This window comes from Rhodamnia argentea, chromosome 3, assembly GCF_020921035.1.
Source record: "Rhodamnia argentea isolate NSW1041297 chromosome 3, ASM2092103v1, whole genome shotgun sequence".
Taxonomy (NCBI): Eukaryota; Viridiplantae; Streptophyta; class Magnoliopsida; order Myrtales; family Myrtaceae; genus Rhodamnia; species Rhodamnia argentea.
In genome coordinates, this window is record NC_063152.1 from 9496007 (window position 1) to 9512782 (window position 16776).

The window sequence follows — 16776 nt, forward strand, 5'->3', positions numbered from 1 at the left end:
GATGCGTGTCGCCCGTGCATTGAGTTCGGAGCACGCGCATCATTCTGAGCCCTCTAATCGACATTTCGAGATAATGCGAATCTCATCGTGTCCGGCCTTAGACCGAAGCGAAAATTGAATGAGTGTGAAATGGAGGGAGGTAAATTACATCGGCCGGCCAATTTATAAATCCCCTTTGCTCACGGTACCGAAGCATAGTGCAATTGTATGAGATATGGCGTAAAATTCTATCTTGTCTTGTCAACGATTTCGATAAAAAAAAATAATTTTGTGACAAATACTAAAGAATTTTTTTGATAGAAAGTTTAATAGGGAATCAGCTTAGATTTTTGGGCCGAAAACCTCTTGATAAAGAACAATGTTCTTTCCGTTTTTTTCTTTTTTTTTTTGGAAGAAAATTTGATTTACAGTTGTTTTTTCAGTGCACATTTCTTTTTGGATCGAGTTTTTTCAGTGTACTGTTTTTTTTGGGGGGGTCAAAAAGGTTCTTCAGTGTACTTTGAAAAAGAAACGGAAAGAGCTTTCCATGCTCATATTTTACTTCCAAAAACTATTCTCCCCATTATAATAATATTTTATTCCTAATAGAGCATATTAAGATGATGATAGTAATACATGAAGCAACATAAAAAATGCCATAAAAATAGGAATTACAAATAATTACCAAGCATACTTAATCGTGAGCATGGTTCTGGAGTAAAACTTGAAACCTAAAACCGGACCGATGGGGTAACTGTCCGGTTCCAAGTTTCAAGGTATGGAAGGTAGGTTTTAGGTTTCAAAAATTGGAAAATCTATTCTGACGGGTAAGTTTCGGGTTTCAAGTTCTAGGTAGGTGAAACCTAGAACCTAGAACACTTTTTTTGCAATTTTTTTTACGTATATGTTTTTGCATTATCTTGCATTATTCCACGTTGTCCGATGACGAATGTACGATCTGGAACGTCCGAGCAATATTTATGACTGAAACTTTTACTTCGTTAATGTTTCATTTATTCGTGTGTCTAAAATATGAGTTGTGGTCAGTGAATTGTAGCAACAAGAGATGATCATTAAATGTGGTGATCATTCACCGCAATAGTTAAATTAAAAATACTCGTGGAACTTGAAAAGACCGTGGAGCCGACCTTGAAACTTGCGATATGATATGCTTAAGGTTTCAAAGTATGCATGATATGTTCCGAGTACCAAAAAATAAGAAACCCATTATGATGGGTAGATTTCAATTTCTATGTATAACCTACATGCGAGAATGACTCTTCATTCCATAAAAGTAAAGGAAAAGCGATATCACGGCAAACAAAACAAAAAGGTTAATTTTACGATAATCGGATTTTTACAAAATATTTTAACATTTATAGTGTTCGTGAAAAAAATAAAAATAGCTCAAACTCCGAAGCCCTCTTCTTCCCGCATTTCCACCGTTGAGAGAGAGAGAGAGAGAGAGAGAGAGATGCCATCGTTGCGGATCCCAAATTCGTCGTCGTCCTCACAGGAAAGACTAGGGCTTTTCCACACCCCAGTCTCGCCTCGTTCATGGCGTGCCTTCGTTGATTCGCCGGCGAGAGAAAGAGAGACGACTCTCCCCCCGTTCGCCGGACTCTGAACTTCCGATTGAACCAGGTCCCCCTACTTCTCTCCCCCTCTCTCTCTTTCTAGGTATCATTGCTGCAGCTTCACTCTTCGAGCTTCCGTTGAGCCGGTATCGTTTGAAAGAGGGTCTGTTCTTGTTTCCCCCCTCTTGGGTTTTTGAGGGTTGTGGTTTTCGAGCGCTACTTCGAGATGTCGATACCTAAGGAGCTATACCCATCGCAAGACGACCTCCTCTACGAGGAGGAGCTCCTGCGAAACCCCTTCAGCCTGAAGCTGTGGTGGCGCTACTTGATTGCGAGGTCCGGCTCCCCTTTCAAGAAGCGCTTCATCATCTACGAGCGTGCCCTAAAGGCCCTCCCCGGCAGCTACAAGCTGTGGCACGCGTATCTCCGCGAACGCCTCCAGATTGTCCGTAACTTGCCCATCACGCACTCCCAGTACGAGACCCTGAACAACACGTTCGAGAGGGCGCTGGTGACGATGCACAAGATGCCCCGGATTTGGATCATGTATCTGCTGACGCTCACGGAGCAGAAGCTGATCACCCGCACGCGGAGGACGTTCGACCGGGCGCTCTGTGCGCTCCCGGTCACGCAGCATGATCGTATCTGGGAGCCGTATCTGGTGTTTGTCAGCCAGAGGGGCATGCCGATCGAGACTCCTCTCAGGGTTTATAGGAGGTACTTGAAGTATGACCCCTCTCATATTGAGGATTTCATTGAGTTCTTGGTTAATTCTAGTCTTTGGCAAGAGGCAGCGGAGAGGCTGGCGTCGGTGCTGAACGACGATCAGTTTTTCTCCATTAAGGGGAAGACCAAGCATAGGTTGTGGCTCGAGTTGTGCGATTTGCTCACAAAGCATGCTACAGAGGTTTCTGGTCTTAATGTTGACGCAATTATAAGGGGTGGGATTAGGAAGTTCACTGACGAGGTCGGGCGGTTGTGGACATCGCTCGCTGAATACTATATCAGGAGGAATTTACATGAGAAGGCAAGGGACATATTTGAGGAGGGTATGAAGACGGTGATTACCGTGAGAGATTTCAGTGTGATATTTGATGCTTATGCGCAGTTTGAGGAGAGCATGCTCGCGTACAAGATGGAAAACATGGATCTGAGTGATGAGGATGAGGATGAGGAAGACGGAGATGGAGAGGATGGGGTACAGGAGAACGGGTCTGAAGAGGAGGAAGATATCAGGCTGGATGTGAATTTGTCCGTGGCCAAGTTTGAGAAGAAGATCCTTGATGGGTTCTGGTTACATGATGATAAGGATGTGGATTTGCGGTTAGCTCGATTGGAGAATTTGATGGTGCGCAGGCCAGAATTAGCAAATAGTGTTCTCTTGCGACAAAATCCCCATAACGTGGAGCAATGGCACAGGAGGGTAAAGCTGTTTGAGGGTAATCCCTCCAAGCAGATTCTTACATACACGGAAGCCGTGAGGACTGTAGATCCGATGAAAGCTGTTGGAAAGCCTCACACGCTTTGGGTAGCCTTTGCTAAGTTATATGAGGCCCACAAAGATATTGCTAATGCGAGAGTGATATTTGACAAAGCAGTGCAGGTCAACTACAAGGCTGTTGATCATTTGGCCAGTATTTGGTGTGAGTGGGCCGAGATGGAATTGAGGCATAACAACTTCAAAAAGGCACTTGAGTTGATGAGAAGGGCTACTGCGGAACCGTCAGTTGAGGTCAAAAGAAGAGGTACTCTCTTTGTTTTCTTGTCTACCTGTATCCTTTCCAAATGCTTAATGTTACTGCATTGCAGCTGTGCTGTATGTTTTGTTTCATTTAAGTTCTCCTTCAGTTATTTTGGGCTGTTCCGAAGGCCATTGAAGTTTTATGAAAATGGCCGATGTACATGTAGTTTCCTATCGACAATGTAGTTTATCATTTGCTCCAGTGGAATGAAATGCTATTAATTGTGCAATCATATGAAACTCGAGAAGAGACTGCCCTATGCATATAATTAAATACCGAAACCAGACTGTGAATTTAATTAGCACCTGTCATCCAGGGGATCATGTCATAGGCACACAATTTGGTCAACTGCATCCTGCTTTTAAATCTAGTTTTCCTTAAACAAGTCTTTTTGGATCCTGTGATGTGTCCGCGCGACAAAGTTCTGTTGTTTGATAGCTAATATGGCTTATGATGACAAGCACAAGTTTGGCTTTTTCCCTTTTTTATTAGCAAAAAAATTCTCTCTTTTAATTATTGGTTAACCTCTCCGGATTGCAAACTGAAACATTCTGAAGCACAATGTCATTCTCTCTCAAAATTTCAACTGCGATGAAAAAAAAATCATGCCCTCTTTGCTCTATAAAAAGAACATTTAGCTATTCATTTCTGAGAAACCATTGTCTGGACAATTATTGGTGGTGATGTTAGAAAGGAAAATGAACTTCTGTCAAAAGCCATGTGGGGGCTCGGAATCGGCACACTGAATGTAATTGGTTTGTTTGTTTTTGTTGCAGTGGCTGCTGATGGAAATGAACCAGTTCAGATAAAGCTGCACAAATCATTGAGACTGTGGACATTTTATGTGGATTTGGAGGAGAGCCTGGGTACCTTGGAGTCCACACGTGCAGTCTATGAGCGTATTTTAGATTTGAGAATAGCCACTCCACAGATAATAATCAATTATGCAGTTCTGTTGGAAGTATGAATTCATTTTGACAACCTACTTCGTCTCTCCTTGCTCTTATCTTTGGAGACATCACACTAATGTTTTTTTTTACGTGCAGGATAACAAGTATTTCGAAGATGCATTTAAGGTATATGAAAGAGGCGTCAAGATATTTAAGTATCCCCACGTGAAAGATGTATGGGTCACTTATCTCTCTAAGTTCGTAAGGAGATATGGAAAGACGAAACTGGAGCGGTCAAGAGAGTTGTTTGAGCACGCTATTGAAATGGTATGTAAATTAATTTTTCATATTAGCGTGGTTGGTCCATATTTTTCTGTTATTGAGATGTGGCTGCCCTGCTATTTAAATTATTGAGCGATGGGGTGGTGCAGTACAGGTTTTCATATTTCCAGCTTTTTTTCTTTCGTCTTCCTTGAGTTACTTGTTGGAGGGATTTTTATTTTTTATTTTTTCCGTTTAAGGAGTACTGCTGAAGAGATTGTTGTATGATAGATGGTATTCTTAGGGAGTTTTACAAAGCAAGCTAATATCTTGGGTGTAGGTACTTCAGTTTGTTTGCTATTGACAAATTTCAAATAGACGAAGAAATTTAGTCTTAACAAAGTGGGGCTGTGAGTGATGCTATTGTGATGATTCAGTAGGACAGTTCATTGGAAAAATTCTTGATAAAAGAGACAAGTTTGTCCTGATTGTGTAGGCTTTGACTTGTGATTTAAATCACCTGCCCCAGTGTGTTCTCATCAATCTGCATGCATTTGAATCACTGTAGACAAAGATGAAAGATTTGACTCCACGGACTGGGATCATTAATAGTCTTACTCTCGAGTGATGTAATTCCGTACAGATTGGTTTTCGTCTCATTCGTTGGAAGAATTCTGTTAATGGCACTCCTTACACTACGATTGCATGAGTCATTGTTTCTTGATGTATTTGTTTTCAGTAGCAAATGAATTTATAGCATATGAATCTTACTCGTTTCCTTGGATAGTTTTTAACTGTTTGTCAATCTAGGGGTGAATTTGGCAATAGCGCTATCATAAAATTGTTTAGCCAATCTGTGTATGTTTGTTTTCATGGATTCTGTTTTAATGGTTAAGTGATGTCATACTTTGATGTTATATACCTATAATCATTGAACTAATCCTGATAATTGATTACGTGTCATTTTACTTCTGCCCATTAGACCCCTTCTGATCAAGTAAAGCCTCTATACCTTCAATACGCGAAATTGGAAGAGGAGTATGGTCTTGCGAAGAGGGCAATGAAGGTGTATGATCAAGCCACTAAGGCCGTGCCTAGCAATGAGAAGTTGGCAATGTACGAAATTTACATAGCACGAGCAGCGGAGATATTCGGTGTCCCAAGAACAAGAGAGATCTACGAGCAAGCGATAGAAAATGGGGGTCTTCCTGACAAAGATGGGAAGGCGATGTGCTTGAAATATGCCGAGCTCGAGAAAAGCCTGGGTGAAATAGATCGTGCTCGTGGAATTTATGTGTATGCATCCCAATTCGCTGACCCAAGATCTGATGTTGATTTTTGGAACAAGTGGCATGAATTTGAGGTGCAGCACGGGAATGAAGACACCTTCCGGGAAATGCTTCGTATTAAGCGCAGTGTTTCTGCAAGCTATAGCCAGGTATGCTTTCAGAAATCTCTTTCTTCTCTTGTGTTTTCTATTATTTATAGATGAATATTTTCTTCTGGAGAATGTAAGACATCGTTCTTTTGCTCTATTGGCCATTATGATGCTTGCTTCTGTTTCTCTTTAAATTTTGATTATCAAAGTTATTTTTCCATGAAGGTGACTTCAGTCTGTGATGAACTTAGTAGTTGGTGTTCCTGGAGGAAATGAATAAAGAGCTTGCATGCCAAGCGGCTGAAACAACTTGGGCTATTTTCTGCAGCAAGAAGCCATTTAGCATTGAAACTTACCAAAATTTTAAAAAGTTAATGATAATCTGTGTCTGAAATAAGTGGTAAGAAAGGGCAAAAAAGAGTCAACTGCATGATTTAAGTCTAAATAGCTTAATATGGGACTCAAATGATTTACAATCTGTTACATAACCAACTTCATGAGCAAATCTCTCTTTCTATTCTTACATTTTTTAGGGTTAGCCCCTTTGGATACTCCTGCTTGCTCTCTGCACAACATCATCATGTTAATGGAAGTCTTGCTTTTTTAACATTAATTTTTGCCTTTTCCCCGTACTCTTCAGACACACTTCATTCTGCCCGAGTATGTCATGCAAAAAGACCAGAAGCTGGATCTTGATGATGCAAGAGACAAATTGAAACAGGCTGGTGTTTCCGAGGATGAGATGGCCGCTCTCGAGAGGCAGCTTGTGCCTTCAGCCAACGACGTTGCCACGAAAGAAGGGAGCCGAAAAGTTGGCTTTGTGAGTGCTGGAGTAGAATCTCAGGCAGATGGAGGGATAAGAAGTAATGTGAACCAAGAGGACATCGAACTGCCGGATGAAAGTGACTCGGAAGAAGAGGATAGAGTTGAAATCGCGCAGAAGGACGTGCCATCGGCAGTTTTCGGAGGGTTGGTTCGGAAGAGGGAAGACTCCGAAAAGGATGAGGAAGGCAAAGATGGTGAGAGCCGTCTTGGCGCCCTGGAGAGAATCAAAAGACTGAAAAAAGCATCCGGCTGATGTAGCGATCGACTCGAGCATGTCAGTATTTAGATGAAATTTTTGACCAATTTCTGTAATCAAAAGTTGAAATGTGTACCAGAGTTGCTCCTTGTACTGAAATTTTCAGATGATGTATTCTAGGGCTTTGCTGTGTCAAATCCTTTCATTTTTCTGGTTTCACAGTTGTATACCCCTCGAGTATTTAAAATGTTTCTTGGGTACATCTTGTGAGGACAAAATGCCTCCACTGCTCGCATCACAATTTTGAATCGGAGTCTCCTGGAAATTTCATCTAGTGTTATCAGCTGTTTTTACACCTGTAGGATGTCTAACCGAGTCTCATGTTTTGTGCTTTGGATCCCCTTCTTTGATCAATCATTTTGAGGTCTGACTTTAGCAGATCATGTTCAGTTTTCTAATGAAATCGAGTTTGAATGTTAGTTCAAAGCGAGTCAGAGTTCCATATTTTCCGTCTTCATTTCTTATGCCGGGCCCAGTTTCTGTTTCCTTTTGTCTTTTTATTTGATTTAACGACCAATTCTTAAGCGCAAAATTATTAGTAGAATTTCACAGGAAAAAAAATGAAAAATTCGGAAAAATTAGTAAAAATTTATAGAAATTCTAATTTTAATCAGACTTGATTCATGGCAATTTTGTCAACCCTAAGGATTATAAAATATCATAGTCTGATTGCCAATATAAAACACATTAGGCACATATGAATATTGATGGTTATACTTGGTTTGACAGCCCGAATCTATGCGCAGCCGCCTCTTGATGGCAACGACACAGTTTGTGCAACCAATCGAGCACATTGTCATTGACAAAAACTGCGGAACGGTCTACTTTTGGCATTAAGGTTTTCATGCAGAGAGGAAGGGGAGTAATTGGAAACAGTCCTCATGCGCAAGACCTCAAGGTTTAATCTGACATTTGACATATTAAGAATGCGTAAATCCTATTGTCAAAGGAGCTTTCAACAGAACAGAACCAAAAACAGAGACCTGAACAAAAAGCGTCCGGAGCGCAAAACGTACACATACACCAGATTGTAGAGTCCCATTTTCTGAAGATACTTATTCACTAAATGCAAATGCGAGATCACCACAAAATCGCTAATTCTATGATCTCTATAGCTCGCCGATAATGGAACCATGTCTTTTCACTTTTCAGAGCTCTAACTCTAGCACGGAAAAAATGAGTTCATTATCTCTCTGATCAACTGAAAAGACAGTTAAGGGAGTAAGGACATCTGCAGGTAAATGCCGTCCTCGTCGATAACGAATCCTCTTGCACAATTTCAGAACTTGTCTTGCGGATTGTAAAGTAGAGTCTGAAACAGCCTACACACTGGAAGTTGTGTGTCCTCTTCGCTGATGTCAGAGTATTACAGAGAAGCATTGCTATTGTCATTGGACCAACTCCCCCTGGAACAGGAGTGGTGGCTGATGCTACTTTACACGCCTCCTCATAGCAGACATCTCCAACTAGCTTGTAACCCCGAGAGCTTTTTGAATCCTGCTACAAGCACCAAAGATAAAGGTCAGCAAACACGTACGCTTGAAAGTGTCCCCAATATGAGCCGGTACTATTCAACCCTTACAGTTCTGGTGACAAGTTGGCTTTCGAAATGATAACCCAGTCACAATACACCTATAATCTATTGTCTATGCAATTCGACATTTATCTTTACCACCACATGTATCTGTACAGACTGATCAAACCAACAATGGCTTCCATGCTAATCTCCACACAACTGACAGAGATAAGCTACAATAGTCATCTTGTAAATGGTAAACGTGAATAAAATTACCTCAACTGGGTTGATCCCGACATCAATAATCACTGCGCCGGGTTTGATCCAGCTCCCTCTCACCATGTTGGGTTGCCCGACAGCTGCAATAATGATGTCTGCCTCTCTGGTGATCTCCTCGGGATTTTGTGTCCGGGAATGGACAATGCTGATGGTTGCATCTTCCCTCTAGAAAAAGAGGGGTAAGGTTTATAGCAGATGAAGATAGATAAATTTCTTAAAGATGACATTATTTGACGAGATAGAAATATACCTGAAGCAGCAAAGCGGCAGGCATCCCAACGATATTGCCTCGGCCAATCACGACAGCTCTCTTTCCCTTAATACCAATACCGTATCTATGCAATAGCTCTATGCAACCTTTAGGAGTGCAAGGCACAAACAGGGGTTCTCTACCTCTCATAGCAAGTCGACCAATGTTGAGTGGGTGAAAAGCGTCCACATCTTTCTCAATACTTACTGCATTCAGGATACTCTGCTCATTCATATGCTGGAAAAACGACGACTTAGCTGATAAAACTCTTGCAGAACAAGAAAGATGCCATTTAATTTATATACATGCAGACAGGCCCAGGCGCCTTATTCCACAGTCCAACAATCTCCTGGTATGTGTTCAACAAAAAACAACTGCCCGATACACAACTCAATAAAGCAACATTAGGTTATGAGGAGGATCTAAAAGTTCTGAGCACCCTAGTGTCCTGGGCCAACAAAAAAAAAAACGAAAATATCATGGAAAAATACAGGTCATTGTAAGCTCCTCCGACAAGAACATCAAAATTCACCTTTTAATGAACCCTCCACTAGCAAGAATAATGATTTAAGCATAGAAACTCGAGTTGTTCACGCTACATGAATTAATTGGGACGGAAGCAAAAGGAGTTAGCATTGGAACATACTGAAGGCAATGGCAACTGGACAAGAATGCCATGAACCAAAGGATCATCATTGAATCCTGTTATAAACTTGAGCACTTCTTCTTCTTTTGAGTCTGCAGGCAAATGCACTTCAAAGGAGTTAATCCCCACAGACTCGCAAGCCTTCTTCTTGTTGGGTACGTAAGTCGCAAAATCCTTCCTGTCGCCAACAATAATCACTGCTAACCCTGGTGCAACCCCAATTGCCTCCTTCATTCCAGATACTTCAGCTGATATCTCATCTCTGATTAGTTTTGAAACATATTTCCCATGAATCACTTTGGCACAAGCCTCACTGGCCACTGCAGCATTGCACACACGATTAATCAATACACACTTTCGGACATGGCATGAAAAAGGTCCAAAAAGAGCTCAAATTTCAATTAGAGAATAGGAACAAATTTCAATCTATATTCACGGAAAGCAAAATCCTTTCGGACCAAGAAAAGTTCTCCAGCCACCATTTTGCTGAAATTCGCCAAAATCACGGATTTGTGAGCCATGTCGGCAATTCTTGATAGGTGATTATGATCTTTCAAATATGTCAGCAATTTTACGTCAGAAAAATTCCATCATCTTGCTACATTTCACGTCCTTCTACTCATTTTTTTTTTTTTGGTAAGGATTATATTATCAGGCAAGACGTCCTTCTACTCATTGTGATTTCTAAATCCATAAAACGTAAAAATAAAAGATAAAAAAAAAATAATTCATGAAACGGATTAGATTTCATCTTCTTGTACCACTCGGAAAGCACTGCAACAAACGAATGGAAAACAAAAAGAAAATCCACTACCCAAAACAAATCCTACAATTCGCACTTCACGAGCATTCAAGAAAAGCCCTGTTGAGCTTGAAAACTAAAGCTCCATCTCAAGATCAAGGAGATCAGGCGAAGAAAAGGAAAAAAAAAAACGACACGAAGAGTATCCGAAATAGGGACCAACCCAGAAGTGGGGTAGAAGCGCGGACGGCGAGGGTCCTGAAAGAAGGGACCTTTGAGGCACAAGAACGGTGGGGCAGCGACAACCGGGGGGCCAAAACGGCGGCGTCCCGGCGGAGGCTCATGGGGAAGAAGCGAGACGCGGTTGAAGTCGAACACTCGCTGAGCGCCATCCTCGGGGTTTCTCCAAATGGGAATCGTGTCGTCGTATGGAGTCTACGTCAGCAAGACCAGCTTCCCAGTCCGAGGTTTTTTTAGAGAGTCCAAGAGAGACGGTTTTACAACTCGCGAGGTTGTAATTAATTGAGTCTCAAAATTTTGGAAAAGTGGAAATTAAGTTTTAAAATTTGGCAAATTAGTAAAATCGAGCTACTTCGTTAACCTCTTGTTAAGTTGGTTCACAAAAAAATTGGAGATAAAAACAATTTATTACTTCCTTAACGCACGTGAGGCACGTCTGATGCCGTATCAAGAAAAAAAAAATTATAAGTTTACAAAGCACAAAAAAAAAAATAAAATTGAAAGCTCTTTGCTTTCACGCGTGAAACGAATGCATTTGATTAACTCTCATCACCCATCACATTTTGACTCGATAAGAGAAAATTACGGACCAGCTCTTGACAACCTACATCCGAATATGGTTATTGTGAACTTTCGTCTCGTCATCGAGTTAAGACGAGATGGCCGCCCTTCGATAGGCGGCCTTTGCGGGGCTTGACCGGCACCACCGCCGCCGTGGCGGAAGACGGGAGCCGAAAAGTCGGCTTCGCGAGTGCTGGATGTGGAATCGCAAGTCGCAAAACTCTTCTCGATCTCAAACCAACATAAACCGATTAAACAAAAAATAAAAGGAAATGAAACAAGAGCAAAAAATTCAAAAAGAAAAATTAATTTGCCCTTTGGAATCATGCTTCGCACCACTACTACGAACCCCGGTTCATCATCGCCTTGCACTGATTCAAAGACTCCTGCCTCTGCAGCCTCATTTCCTCGTTGAACTTCCGTATGAACGCCTCCACCCGGCGGTTCAGCTCGTCCTGGCTCGGCGACGCCTCCTTCCCAGCCGGCGACGGCGGCGACGTCGGCAGCTGATTCGTCCGGTCCTTCAACGTGTCCGATTTCCTCATTGCCGGCCGGGGCTGATCGAGCGGGTCCATCGGATGGCCCCGGTTCTCCCACGTCTCGGACTTACTCAGGCGGCGCCTCGCCAGCGGCATCGCTCGGCCGTCGGTGATGGCCTTCCACGCGTTCTCGAGCGTCTCTTGTCGTTTCAGCTTGATTACTCCCAGAGCTTTTCAATCAAACAAAATCATCGGCAATCGGCATTCTGCGTTACTCTTTTTCATTTAGAATTTAATTTGAACTGAGCAAAAGCGTACCTTCGGGGCTGGCTTTGGACGGCCTCCGGTGAACGAATCTCGAAGAAACCAGCGGTTTCTCCGGCGCGGGGAGGCGCTCCGCCGACACCTCCGGAGAATTCGTCCTCCTCGCCGCCGGCGTCCACGTGGACCTCGAAATCACAAACTCCTCATCTTCCTCTTCCTCCTCCACGCGGTCTCCATGTCCATCTCCACCTCCACCTTCAGCTACCAATCGCTCCGCACGCTCCGCCTCAGAAACCCCAGCCGCCCCGCTCTCCTCGTAAACGACGTTCTTCCACGGCGAGGGGCACACTACTCCATCGGGAGGCAAAACGAAAACGTAGCCACGGTCGCCGGACGACTCCGCCGCCGAGATCACCCGTGCCTCCTCCCCCTCCTCCACCTCATGGCAGTTGCCTTGGAGCTTGAAGGAAGCCACGATGGTGGCGATGATGCCGTTGACGACGAGGTAGATGTAGGGAGGCTCGAGCCACGAGAGAAGCGAGAGCCACAGGAGAGGGATCTGGACCCTCGCGAGCTCGGAGATCGATGGGGCGGAGAGCTTCATCGCCAGAGCCGCCGAGAGCACGGCGGCCGACACGGCCACCCCTTTAGCCGAGAGCACCCAAGCGCTCGAAGATGCCGCCATTGCTGGTGCTGCGTGGAAGCTTTGAGCAAGAGAGAGCTCCGAGAGAGAGAGAGAGAGAGTGAAGATGGAAATGGCCAAAAGCGCTCGAGTCCGCGTCATAAAGTCGTTTGTTTTTACGGGCGCGAGGTTTCGAGCCATTCCTGGCCGTTGGATGTGGTAATAGACGGTGGATGAGGAAATCTCGGAAAAGTAGGAAATAAAGTTGGCTCTTTTATGGGGAAATGTTGAGTTCATTAAATGCGCCTTCAAAATATGAAAACTGAATTTCTTTGATTTGTTTTTTTTGTTGTTGTTGCATTTTATTTCTTGCAAAGTAAAGAAAATATGTTAATCTAACATTTTACAAGATTGAATTTGCGTGTTTCAATTCTTTTTTTTTTCGCCATACGAGTTTATTACCCTCTTCTTATTTTGAAATAGCGTGGAAACTCATGCGCCGTAATTAATCAAATTACACCATTATGTAATTGGAAAAATCTGAAAAAAAAGAAACGTACTTATATTCCAAAGACCAAAAAAAAAAAAAAAAACGGGTGCTTTTATTCGAGGAACAAAAATGATTACGGTTATCTTTTTTATTCGAATGATTCTACGTGGCAATTGATGCGCTTGACGGCACTTACACGATAAGGTGGTGGCGTGCATCTTTTTGTGTTATTAAAAAATTAGAATCGTTAGTATGAATGATTGCAAATTCAAAAAAAATAAATTTTCATTCAAAGATAAAAAGAGAGGAAAAATGAGGATGTGGAGGGGGATTTGGCCATCTTTGTCTCGGTGATTTTCCTCTCCGGAGTAGGTGCGTGCTTTTATCATTTTCGACGGCATGCATGTAAATCTACGCACAATAATCGATCGAACTAGGCCATGTCGCCGATTTATTAATAACCCTCCAAAGATACTAATCCAGATTAAAATCCGAGAAAGATGTGAATTACCAACTTTAAATATGAAAGATCATTTTTCTGAAGTGAGTCCCAAATTAATGTCTTTAGGAAAACTTTATTATAGTTGTTAAATTATTATTTATGAGGAGTAATTATGATGAAAGCCGCTTTGTTGGAGTTGGCAACTCTACAAACCAGTGGAGGACGAACGAGGGGGGGCCATTCAAAAAGTCGGTGGGACGGTCGGCTGCGTCTGTCCTCGTAATATCCTGCGAGGAACGCAACGGTCGTTTTTATGACCGTTGCACACGAAAAGCGTCGTGCCTTTTCTAATATTCAAATCATATCACGTGCTCCCGCACGTGACCTAAAATCCCTCTCGTGCCCAGGACCCGCAGACCGGAGTGTCATCGCTGCCACTGAATTTTTTCGAGACTCGTGGGGCATAAAAAAAAATTGGAGCGCACTTATTTTACGAAAAACGAATAGTTTCAAACAGATATATTTCTTTAAAAATAATCTTTTATATTGCTTACAAAAATAAATGGCCGAAAAATATTTTCGTCATTCATAAAAATGTTTATACGTTAATTGTTGTTGATAACGAATTCATTGACTAATTATTTCAAACGACGTAAGATATTATTTTGAGGAAAGTATTTTCAAATAATTCATTTTCTGCCAAGCAAAACGCTCCCTTAAACTCATATGATTGACGATCACGATCGACCCGATTATTCGATGTGCAACGGATTAGATCGTAGTATTAGTTACATCCGTGATTGAAGAGAAAGGTTATTGAACTTTGTTCATAAGAATAAATAGAATGAGGGGACTAAGTTGACCCGAAAAGGGCGACTACTTGTCCAAACCAGCGTAACCCAATCCGACCCATTTTTGGATTTCATAGTAGTATTAATTTGTTGAAAATCGAGAAAGATGAAAAATTCCGACGAATATCTTGACTAGAAATTCGAACCATGAGGGAGTATATCTACGCATATCATGTCACTAGAGATGCCATCCTTTGTATTAGATGAGTACAAAGGAAATTAGCCAGAACCAATGGATTTTGAAAGCCAAACACCCAACAGAAAAAAAAACATGAAACAAAGACAATGGAAGTCCTAAATCGTCCTATTAGTCACTTTATCCCTAAAACTTATTTTAGGTCATTTAAGTCTTAAAAGTTAATCCGGTTTGTCACTCGAGTTCTTCCGTTACTGGAGATAGTTTCAAGTGGATGGGAAGTGTACGCATCAAAAATAAATTTAGAAAAAATATTGAAAAATGAAAAAGAGGACAATGGGAGAGAGAAGCGTCGGGCAGTTAAGGGCTTCGATAGGGGCGGTGGCACTGAGGGTTGGTAAACCCTCACTAGGGCCAAGGCGACGAGCGCCTGGCTCTCATCAGGATGCCGATGAGGGCAAGCAGTCCCTTGCCGGGTCGTGGGAGGGTTTCGTGGCCCCAACCCAGGGGCGACGATGTTGTCTATGTGCAGCCTGAGCCCGACACTCAGTCTTTATTTTTATTTTTTCATTTGAAATTTGAAGGCTTTTCAGTTTAGTTTTCACTTTAATATTTTTTTTTTCTCATTTTTCAATTTTTCAACAATTTCTGTTGTGGCAAGAGTAAAACGACGTGTTTTTGTTCTTGAAGAAGTTTAATTATCACGTTAACAGCCGCCACATGTATTGAAAAAAAGATGAGAAATTTTTGCCGTGCGATTTTCTGTCCACTAAAAACCAACGGACGTAACATGGAAGTCCTAAGCAAAAGTCATAAGCAAGTTTTAAGACTTAAAAAGGAACGAAAAGAGAGTTTTTGGATTAAAGTGATGGATCGAAACAAGTTTTAGGACTTCCACTATCACCACCGAACTTCAACTTTTGCTCCTGCGAAAAATAAACCGACCCCACAACTTTTCCATACAAGTAAGTTTAAGTGGCAGTTCACATGCAAACGATGATGTTTCGTACAAATGACATAAAAAATTTGGATGGGGGAGGAAAAAGGCCAAAAAGCATCAGTGTATTGCATGATGTGCATGGATGATAATCATTTATATCAGCTTCTTCATCACAAACGAGTACCTCACAATCTAACCATCGGTCCTGTCTTTTAGGCGTAGCAATTAACTCCTCAAAATACTCGCACCGTCTCCGATTGTGGCATTAAGAGGTCAAATCTTTCCACCATTTCTTTCCAGGCGCCAGGAAATGCTGTCATTGGCTCATTAGCAGACCGTGTTCGAGATTGATGGTAAGTGGCGTTTCTGTCGCCACAGTGCGGGCATGTCACTGCAAACAGGAAACGGATTGGCCAACCCTCTCCTCCAGTGACAACAACAGCTTTCAGACTAACACGAGAAGAATCTCAAGGCCACACAATATGAATAGTTCCATAAGGTTTCTTTATCAACATTACGAAGGTATACAAATAAAAAGTACCCAAATCTATCAGAACACCAAATGCAAGAGACAACTGGCAAACTAGAGACAGACAGTACATTGTTTTCAAGTTCAACACAATGATGTAAGCATGAAAAACATTCAAAAGTCCCAACTACACCTAAAATGAATCTTGGCAGTCTTATCAATTTGCCACCATAATCGAAGGAAACAAAGAGTGCTGCTCTTGCTTGCCAAGTTATTGTTCGGCTTCTTTGAAGTAAACAATTTCTTATTTAGCTTACATGAACAGATAATCTCTTTGCCAGCTGTGATTTACGGTGACATCTTAAATAAAAAAGCCTTATTTATGAAAAAGAACTCAAAGTTGTAAGGGAATGAAAAACAGACCAGTATTGGAGGGCCATTTCTCCCATCTTGTGTGTTCTTTTGAAAAGTCAGGCTTTATCTTTTTCCTAACCAGATCTTGTTTCCTCCTTATCTCAACCTGCAATAGAAAGGTCATCCAGAGACATATGTGAGGGCAAGCAACAAGAGAAACAGAGCAATGCATACCTTTGCTCTCAATGTCACATAGGACACGAAGGGCAGAAATATCTTGATGGACGGTTTCTGTGAGGCAACCTGCAACAACTTTCCACAAGTCGGGCAAAATACCATTTGTCGTTCCTGTGCACAATATTTATCATCCTGAGGACAGTGGATAAACTTAACTCCCGTATTGGCACAGGAGAGCCACAATATCATCAGTTACGGAATTTGCATCCTATAACATGACAGCAAAAGAAATCTATTTGCCTTCTATCAGAAAGTTCAGTTAAGAACTTCATTTTCAATTCAGCAATTGAACTAAACATAAAAGGAACTATAGTTATAAACAGTAAGCACAATTGCTAGTTAGAGAAAGC

General features: G+C 42.0%; 4 protein-coding genes across 5 annotated transcripts; 1 reads left to right on the top strand and 3 right to left on the bottom strand.

Moving 5' to 3' along the window:
* Positions 1–1394: 1394 nt before the first annotated feature.
* On the top strand, positions 1395–7186 carry LOC115750374 (pre-mRNA-splicing factor SYF1). The gene is made up of 5 exons (XM_048276451.1): positions 1395–3301; positions 4075–4259; positions 4345–4515; positions 5432–5887; positions 6468–7186. Exons 1-5 carry the CDS (start codon positions 1783–1785, stop codon positions 6903–6905), a joined length of 2769 nt encoding a protein of 922 aa, XP_048132408.1. The 5' UTR covers positions 1395–1782; the 3' UTR covers positions 6906–7186.
* Positions 7187–7739: 553 nt separating this feature from the next.
* On the bottom strand, positions 7740–10827 carry LOC115750375 (bifunctional protein FolD 4, chloroplastic-like). Of its 2 annotated transcripts, none has more exons than XM_048276496.1 (5): positions 10565–10827; positions 9600–9925; positions 8954–9190; positions 8701–8868; positions 7740–8405 (listed from the first exon to the last, which is right to left on the bottom strand). In XM_048276496.1, the coding sequence occupies exons 1-5, from the start codon at positions 10731–10733 to the stop codon at positions 8106–8108; spliced, it is 1200 nt and encodes a 399-aa protein (XP_048132453.1). In that variant the 5' UTR covers positions 10734–10827; the 3' UTR covers positions 7740–8105. The 2 variants fall into 2 exon arrangements, with proteins under 2 accessions (XP_048132453.1, XP_030543537.2); XM_030687677.2 differs by having other exon boundaries at positions 7746–8405; positions 9600–9919.
* Positions 10828–11371: 544 nt separating this feature from the next.
* On the bottom strand, positions 11372–12654 carry LOC115750376. Its single transcript, XM_030687678.2, has 2 exons — positions 11940–12654; positions 11372–11851 (listed from the first exon to the last, which is right to left on the bottom strand). The coding sequence occupies exons 1-2, from the start codon at positions 12568–12570 to the stop codon at positions 11484–11486; spliced, it is 999 nt and encodes a 332-aa protein (XP_030543538.1). The 5' UTR covers positions 12571–12654; the 3' UTR covers positions 11372–11483.
* A 2823-nt stretch (positions 12655–15477) lies between these two features.
* Positions 15478–16764, bottom strand: LOC115750372 (DNA-directed RNA polymerase III subunit RPC10-like). Its single transcript, XM_030687671.2, has 3 exons — positions 16442–16764; positions 16259–16355; positions 15478–15757 (listed from the first exon to the last, which is right to left on the bottom strand). The coding sequence occupies exons 1-3, from the start codon at positions 16613–16615 to the stop codon at positions 15600–15602; spliced, it is 429 nt and encodes a 142-aa protein (XP_030543531.1). The 5' UTR covers positions 16616–16764; the 3' UTR covers positions 15478–15599.
* Positions 16765–16776: the final 12 nt, after the last annotated feature.

Bases quoted from the DNA above. Each gene is read 5' to 3' on its own strand.
- LOC115750375 (XM_048276496.1), bottom strand. From the start codon at position 10,733: ATGGCGCTCAGCGAGTGTTCGACTTCAACCGCGTCTCGCTTCTTCCCC. The intron at 8,869-8,953 runs GTATATTTCTAT...CTCTTTTTCTAG, and splicing joins CTGCCGCTTTGCTGCTTCAG to AGGGAAGATGCAACCATCAG. The intron at 8,406-8,700 runs GTAATTTTATTC...TGCTTGTAGCAG, and splicing joins TCGGGATCAACCCAGTTGAG to GATTCAAAAAGCTCTCGGGG.
- LOC115750372 (XM_030687671.2), bottom strand. From the start codon at position 16,615: ATGATATTGTGGCTCTCCTGTGCCAATACGGGAGTTAAGTTTATCCAC. The intron at 16,356-16,441 runs GTGACATTGAGA...TTTCTATTGCAG, and splicing joins TTCTGCCCTTCGTGTCCTAT to GTTGAGATAAGGAGGAAACA. The intron at 15,758-16,258 runs GTCTGTTTTTCA...TCCTGTTTGCAG, and splicing joins GAAATGGCCCTCCAATACTG to TGACATGCCCGCACTGTGGC.
- LOC115750376 (XM_030687678.2), bottom strand. From the start codon at position 12,570: ATGGCGGCATCTTCGAGCGCTTGGGTGCTCTCGGCTAAAGGGGTGGCC. The intron at 11,852-11,939 runs GTACGCTTTTGC...TTGATTGAAAAG, and splicing joins GTCCAAAGCCAGCCCCGAAG to CTCTGGGAGTAATCAAGCTG.
- LOC115750374 (XM_048276451.1), top strand. From the start codon at position 1,783: ATGTCGATACCTAAGGAGCTATACCCATCGCAAGACGACCTCCTCTAC. The intron at 4,516-5,431 runs GTATGTAAATTA...TCTGCCCATTAG, and splicing joins TTGAGCACGCTATTGAAATG to ACCCCTTCTGATCAAGTAAA. The intron at 5,888-6,467 runs GTATGCTTTCAG...CGTACTCTTCAG, and splicing joins TTTCTGCAAGCTATAGCCAG to ACACACTTCATTCTGCCCGA.